General features: G+C 35.9%; 1 protein-coding gene across 1 annotated transcript; it reads left to right on the forward strand.

Annotated features, from left to right (window-relative positions):
• The first annotated feature begins 548 nt into the window (after positions 1–548).
• Positions 549–7545, forward strand: VIP (vasoactive intestinal peptide). Its single transcript, XM_006265239.2, has 7 exons — positions 549–714; positions 1984–2100; positions 4093–4233; positions 4658–4762; positions 5078–5209; positions 5699–5810; positions 7253–7545. Exons 2-7 carry the CDS (start codon positions 1994–1996, stop codon positions 7259–7261), a joined length of 606 nt encoding a protein of 201 aa, XP_006265301.1. The 5' UTR covers positions 549–714; positions 1984–1993; the 3' UTR covers positions 7262–7545.
• The last annotated feature ends 373 nt before the right edge of the window (positions 7546–7918 follow it).

Genomic DNA, 7918 nt, shown 5'->3' on the forward strand with positions numbered 1-7918 from the left:
TGCAAGCTCAGTGGGACCTTTAGTTTACATCAAAACTTTTACAGCAGTGACTTGGACCCCCCTGTGACACAGAGCTGGACGGAAGCATCTCTGATTAACCAGAAATTCGGGGGGGGGGGGGGGGGGGAATGTCAGCAATCGCTGTCTCCCTTCCTCCCACCTCGTCCCCCTGCCCTGTTAACAGCTCCCCGTTCCTGCTGCGCACCTCTGCTTTGCAACCCTCCTGAATTCAACGAAGGCAGGACGTGCAAAGCCATCATCTGTTTTAAGAAACGGAAGTCCCCTGTCAAGCCAGTCTTACTCACTGCAAAAACCACTCATTAATATAAATCCGTGAAAACAGGGGACGCTGCTGTCCATGAATTAAATATAAACGTCTCCCCACTCTCCGAGTGTCCTGGACAAAGCGATCACGGATTTCCATTCATCCCCTTGGGAATAGTGACGTCTCTCAAGTAACGTGATCGCTGTTTCTGAAGCAGAAACGTGCTCCTATGTATAAACCCTATAAAATGAGGCGGTTGGATGGGCTGGCCAGAGCGTGCTGAAGGGGAGGGCAGGCATCAGCCTCAGAAGAAGGGCTGGAGGCCTCCAGAGCAGCGGGAGCCCCGGCCACGCACCCAGGCTGTCCACAGTCCGCTCCGCCGCCGCCAGGGATTCAGCACCTTGGAGAGTTCCCCGCTTCCCAGAGGCAGAGCACGGGCTCCCTGCGCTGTGAGTAAACTCGCTTTCTCCCTTCCTCCTTTAAAACCTTTGAAACTCTTCTTCCAGCGGAGGGGAAGCCCCACTTGCTAAGAGAAATGCAAACCATCTAGGCTCTAAAAACTTTCTGAACACCTAGTAAGTGGGGATGCTACCAGTGCCTAGGCATTCCTTCCTTCTCTGACCATCTTGCTCGCAGTCCTTCTCCCTTTCCCGGGTGCTTTCTCTAGTTAGCTGACTTTCTGTTGCCGGGTGAGGAATGAATAATATGTGTGAAAGAAAGAACTAAGTATAATATTTTGTTGATAGTTATGATCAGGCAGAGCATTTTGCAAACTGTCAGTTTCAGATTTTAATGAACCTTGGGCTTGCTTTCGTGTCTGTCCATACTCTTACAGGCAGGTGCACGTTAGTGGTTTCTCTCTTACCTGCAAAGGTCACAGCTTGGTTTCTTTGGTCCCTTTTAAAGTCAGTTGTTTCCTACTCTACTTCCCTGATATCTAAATCAAGTCGATTTCTCTTTCTCACTCAATCAGCTATTTTCTATTCTGGAATGAAAGAGGGGTAAAGGGGGAAGTGGTGGGATATTGAACTCTAAAAAAATGTCCACTTGAGGACAATTTCCAAGCTAAAAAAAATGCATGCCCTTTTTAAATTAACATTTAATGCTTCTTTTCATGACATTCTCCACTTCCTACTTGTTTCCTTTTGATGTTATCTTGCTTGAAATGAAGGAAACTTCTCTTCTGTGGTGGTATTTAGAAACTGTAGCCTAAGAACCTTTGACTCTATGTCAAAATATTTGATTGTCATCATACTTTTTGGTTATTACACTACAAGTCAAGTAATCCAGTACTATGTTTTCCTAACAGAGCACAAAACTAGAGGAGCCATGTTAGTAATTAACAAGGTCACTTCATCATTCTGTGGAATCAAACAAATTTATGTTGGCACCATGTTCTTCACTAATGCTACTGGTTTTCAATAAAACATCTCTTCTTTATCTTCTGTCTTTATCTAAGAACAGGAATTATAAGGCAGAAATAAAGCAGTTTTGTTAGTCTGAGTTTCAGGCCAGAGAAATAAGAGAGATTTCATCAAAATTTAAGGGTTAGTATTTTGGCACAATAAAGCTGAGTTAAAAAGTATACACCATAGTAGAAATTTACTCATGAAATCCCTCACAGAACCAGAAAAGTATCTCATAAATGGTCCTCTTTATTTCTTATAGGAAACCAGTGGTGATAGGAGGTTTTTACTGTCTTCTATTCACTAACACAGGTCTAAAAAGATGGAACATAGAAGTAGCTCTCAGCTTCTTGTGTCCATTACACTCTTCAGCGTTCTCTGTTCACGGGCACTGACATTACCTCCTTTGGGGACATTCTCAGCTATGAGGTAAGTTCTATTCTAGCTTAGGCAACCTCTAGTTAATGCATCTTGCTTCTTTACCATATCAATTTGCAAATGAGTAACGGGAACAAACTTACTAGTTACAATCATTAGCATATCTGTTTTACTGTATTTGTTGTTTAAACTCAGTCTAAGACTTGACAGTACCTATGACTTGAATCAACATGACATTAAGTGACTAATAATGATTGAATACACTAACAGTGGTAGAAATAGCATCAATAAAGATAAACCTTTTTAGCATTAGAACAAATTATATGGACAACAACTTTTTTTTGAAATTAGTGTAAAAGTTAAAGGGAGTTTAAGGAAGGCAACACCCTTCTTCATATGCTGCTCAAGAACACCAGTAAATAATGTGGTCCTTTTTTCAACCAGTACTCACATCATTGGTGGATGTTGATTAACTAATTTCCAAATTATTTTAAGGTCATAGCAAAAATTTCCCCTCCAACAACTCTTTGGAAATGATTACTGCAAACAAAAAAATGGTAGGATATTTAAAAAGTCACCGATTAAAGTATGCTCTTGTAGAGACTACTGGCCCAACAAAAATATTAAGTTTCAGCTCTTCTAGATAGCATCCCTACCAAAACAGCTGGACTGGCTCCTGTACTTCTTTTCAGATATGTAGCAAAATTAAAGGTATTCAAAGTGCAACAAATTAGGATACTCAGTAGGCAGAGGAAATCTCCACCTATGTATATTTCCCCTCCATTTCCCATTTAAAAAAAACCCAACTTATTACATTCATTGAATTGTTTAAATGTTTATTATTTTTCAGATTAGATTAAATCAATTGCAATAATTTGAATTTCCTTATTTACCTGAGAAATATGTAGGGATTGATACAAAGAAATATAGCACAGGAACAGAGCTCACACATTAATTTTTAAATTTCTTAATTGAATGTGCTTATTTCACATCTAAATACTTCTGCTTGTTTTATGAAATATATGTATATGAATGCCGGCTGAATGCAGTTAAATCATACATGAATTACTCATGTGAGTAGTTCAGTAGGTATAATTAATACATAATGAATAAGCCAATACAATAGTATGAATCTTTCCTCAGCCTGCGCATGAATTTTTACATCATGATACATGGTAGTTTTTCATAGAAACAGGAAACTATCACTTTCTATAGAATATAGTAGTAATATTCTACCACTGCAATGCAATTACGCTCTCCTCAATAATATGTGAGATCTTGTATGCCTCTGTTGTGGGAGGAATGTTGTCAGCATTAAGGAAAAAAATGTTTGTGGGAGAAAATTTGGAATATGAATATGATTTGAACAGAGTAGTTATTAAGGCACATTATGAAACAAAATTCATTATGATCAGTGGGATGTTGTGAAAATTTATTAGAAAATCCACCAAAAAAGAACAAAAATAATATTTGGATATATGATTACCTCCCATATTTAAGTTGCACTCCTCCAGGGTAAAATTTCATTTTCTCCACAGAGAATGTGCACAGAAGTCTCGATACCACTACAATTGTATTTAAATATATATATATTTAAATTTTAATGGAACCTAAGTTGAGCATAGGTCTTATAGTGTCCTATTGTGCAGGGAGGAATTTCATTCATAATTTATATCATTCGTATACTACTGCACATTGCAATTGCTGTCATTAAAAGATTTACAGTCATTCCTTGACTTATCATTGATTGTCTGGTGTTATTAAATTTTGTTTAACGACAACATAAAAAAATATCATATTATATATAGTCAAGGATCATATAAGTTAAGATGCAGAGAACTGTTATGGCAGGCTCTGTGTCATCATACAGTGCAGGATAGTTCCCTTAAAAGTATTTCTACCATTTTGTCCAGCCTACTTTAAAATCCATGGGAGATGTGTATATGTTTTGACACACACAAGCCTGCATGCAAATTGCATTGACACCGATAGTACTAAATATCCTCAATTTACAATTACTCGCTATATTTTCTTCTCCAATAGACTGGGAAACAGAATGCCATTTGATGGAGCAAATGAACCTGATCAACCCCAAGGTTCATTAAAAGCTGAAACTGACATTTTGCAAAATACTCTGCCTGAACATGACAAATATTATTTGGATGCATCCAGAGCTATGGATAGGTGAGAATTTTTACTGACCTAAATGAAAATGATGATGCATTGCTTGAATGACACCAACATTGGGAACTCTTCTTCTCAAACTTATCTCTACAAACTTTCCAAGTGATTCAGATATGTGAAAGAAAGAATGAAGTCTAAAAATAATGCATAATATCAGCAGTAGGGGCATCTGCAGATGTTTTATTGATTATATGGCCATTCCGCCAGGAATACTGTGACTGTCCATAGATGGGCTAAAATAAAACATCTAATGACCAACTTGAAGGATTTCAATACAATAAGTTTTTCATATAATATATAAAAAATAATAAAACTTTAAAAAATAATATGCTTATAAAATTAAAATACTGCCCTCTCCTATGCAGTTACATCTAACATGAAGAGCACTGTTTTGACTGTGGACTTCTTTTTTCAACCATTTCAGAAATACCCGACATGCTGATGGACTTTTCACCAGTGGCTACAGCAAACTCTTGGGTCAACTTTCTGCAAGAAAATATCTGGAATCACTTATTGGAAAGCGAGTTAGGTTAGTAAGACATGTTAGGTAGAAGCATTTATGTTTATGTGGATTTTTAACATCTGATTAGCAATACCTGGACGTTCTGTATTTCAGTTGTATGGACTGGAAATTAGGGATGATGCTATTTACTTAAACAATTTTTTTTTTTAGGAAAATAAAATTATGGAGTTTCCATGAGTTTTGAAACAGTAAACAATAATTGAAATGAGAATGGTTATTTAGATAAACAACATGAAGAAACTTGCATATTTTATTTTAAAATATTCACCTTTTCAAATCGAATTCATGCAGTAATTTCTATTTCCTTTTATGTTTAAAAAGCAACAACCTCCTGGATGAACAGATGCCTGTAAAACGCCACTCTGATGCTGTGTTTACTGACAACTACAGTCGTTTTAGAAAGCAAATGGCTGTGAAAAAATATTTAAACTCAGTTTTAACTGGAAAAAGAAGGTAATAAGAGAAAAAGATAGTTTAAACAACAGACAAATAAAAGACAATTAACATTAATGGTTTTAACTCCCCTTAAAATACAGACAGGTGCTAGTGATGTTTTCTTACAGGGCTTTATTTAGAAGACACTTCACTGTCAAATTACTGTAAAATAAAGATGATGCACAAAATTTGGTATTCTTAAAATAGAGAAAAATGTTACTGATGTATCTGAAAGTTTTTATTTAGAACGAGCATCCTAGTAAAGAAAATACTAAAAGACTAGATCATATGCATAGGAATTGCTCTCAAGCAGTAAGTTTATAAATCACAATACACAACATTTGAAATGTACATCAGTATTTGTAATTCTAAGTATATCTGATATCTTTGGAAGTCTGTGACATGCTAATTTATTTGAAATCAAAATGGAATGAAACAAAATTACTGTTATTAGTGTTGGTTAGTTTTTTTCTGTGTGTGAAAATCCATGTTTCTGATCTGCAACAGCCAAGAAGAGCTAAACCCCGCCAACCTTCATGATGAAGCAGAACTGCTTGAACCCTTTTCAGAAAACTATGATGATGTTTCTGTAGATGAGTTGCTGAACCGCCTCCCATTGGTAGGTCCAAATTTATTTTTACCCTTGACATTCAGGAATAGCCCCCTTACCCTTGAAATACGATTAATCTTACATGAAACATGGCCTCTCTGGAAAATGCACTCATTTGGCATGAGCCACATTCCATGAGACATTTCATATGTCTATAGGGAATGTCTCACAGCATAAGAACCACTTTAATAACATTAATTAAATGATTCCATGATTAGTTTTCCTGAGTTCCTAATTAAATGAACAGTTTGACATTGTTTGTAGTGTACCAGATTCACTTTGGTTTCAAATCTACATTGAAACATAAAACTCAAATTGACTCATTTTTTAATTAGGAGGAATATTCTGTCCTATGAGAATAAGTTCACTGGTATTTCTTTTAATTAAAAGAACAGAATTCCATCAACGTTTTTTTCCTTGCCTTTTTCTCATTCATCAAAATCTGATCTACCCCTAGAACAAAGAGATCTGAGGCATACGTACACGTACATTACACACACACACACACACACGCACACACACACACACACACACACATGTACCAGCTGATTCATATCTCAGACTGTTTTCTTGCAAGTAGGACAAGATAGTTTCAAAGAGGACATACTTATGGAGGATAGGTCCATGGATAGCTGGTATATAAAACAGGCATGTACCCTTTTATATCCCATCTGTAAACCAAAGATAGTGGATACCAAATAGGGCAAGGATTGTACTAGACACACCCTATACATGTACCCTTCCTCTAAAGCATCCACTACTTGCCACTGTCAGAGGCAGAATGCTGGACTAGATGGCCATTTGTCTGACCCAGTATGACACTTATGTTCTTAGGTTAAGACCCTTTTAATCTTGTTTTCACATTAGCATATAAGTTTCTATTTCCTATTTAACTGTGCTGCTAATGTTTCAAAATTTGTGGAGACAATACACCTCATTCATAGCTGTGTCTCTTTGCTCTTATGGTATTGCCAGCAACAGGAATTTCAATCTGTTCCTGGAAATTTCTGTTTGTTCCTTTCTTCTTTTATAAAGGGACTGTAAGTGTGCAAGAGACTTCCCTAAAAAAGGAATAATTTACCCAGTGTGGTCAGTTATTCTATTAGTAAAAAGCAAAACTTTACTGCAAAGAGAGAGAATCTGAACTCTCATTCCAAGGATACAGTTGCTTCCAATACCGTCTCTCTTGCGTAGTAGAACCATATGCAATAGCAGTCTTCTGGAGTGACTGATCGTACAAACACTCACTGTTAGTCATAGTGCTTATTGCTTTCCATAAATAATTGTGTTGCTATCAATGCCATTACTTCCATTACTGAGCCCTGTACCCCACTAGTCAGTGTTAGAGTGTTTTGGCTTTTGGTCTGATATATACTATTGTTCTATATTTTAGGATGCTGCAACTGCTTGTAAAATGGATTATTTTAAAACAATCTATGCTTGTTTTTCAGAACCTCTGAAGGACATCTGGTAAAAGCTATGACAAGAACAAACTTTTTTTTTGATTTCCACATAATATTTCAAAGAAAAAACTTCAGTATTCAAACCAAAACCAATATATCGTGAAGTGAAAATTGTGATACTTTTGTTTCTTATATAATAAAATTTGATGTTTACACTGTAAATATTAATTTAGAATCCTCTACCTAAAGCTGTACATATGTATGCTATCTAACTCATGGAAAATATGTGATTTCATATGCTGTAAATCCTTTACGTCAATAAATTCATTTGAAAAAGTGGAGTGCACACTATTGGACAAACTACTGGCTAACTGGCTTATATTAACTATACCATCATTTCAGATAAAACTGTGTGATGTGATGGATACATTTCCTGACAACTTCATAAATAAGTACAAAAGCTCATGGATTTAGTATATTCAAGCTGTCTCAGCAAAGATTGCAGGGAGGAGTTCAAGTACAAAAATGTATGCTTTTTTAACACTTCATCAACATAAATAAAAAAGGCATTACACATGATTTGATATTTCATAGAACCTTATTTTTTTCCTTCTACATTCTGAATATTTTCATAATATACAAATTCAGTTAAAGCCAGAAATGTATCTTTATTTTTAATGGTAATATAGATGAGCATTTTTTAATTCAGGATTG

Source organism: Alligator mississippiensis, chromosome 1 (genome assembly GCF_030867095.1).
Source record: "Alligator mississippiensis isolate rAllMis1 chromosome 1, rAllMis1, whole genome shotgun sequence".
Lineage (NCBI taxonomy): Eukaryota > Metazoa > Chordata > Crocodylia > Alligatoridae > Alligator > Alligator mississippiensis.

Coding starts and splice junctions, on each gene's coding strand:
- VIP (XM_006265239.2), top strand. CDS start 1,994: ATGGAACATAGAAGTAGCTCTCAGCTTCTTGTGTCCATTACACTCTTC. Junction 4,234..4,657: donor GCATCCAGAGCTATGGATAG/GTGAGAATTTTT, acceptor CAACCATTTCAG/AAATACCCGACATGCTGATG. Junction 4,763..5,077: donor CTTATTGGAAAGCGAGTTAG/GTTAGTAAGACA, acceptor ATGTTTAAAAAG/CAACAACCTCCTGGATGAAC.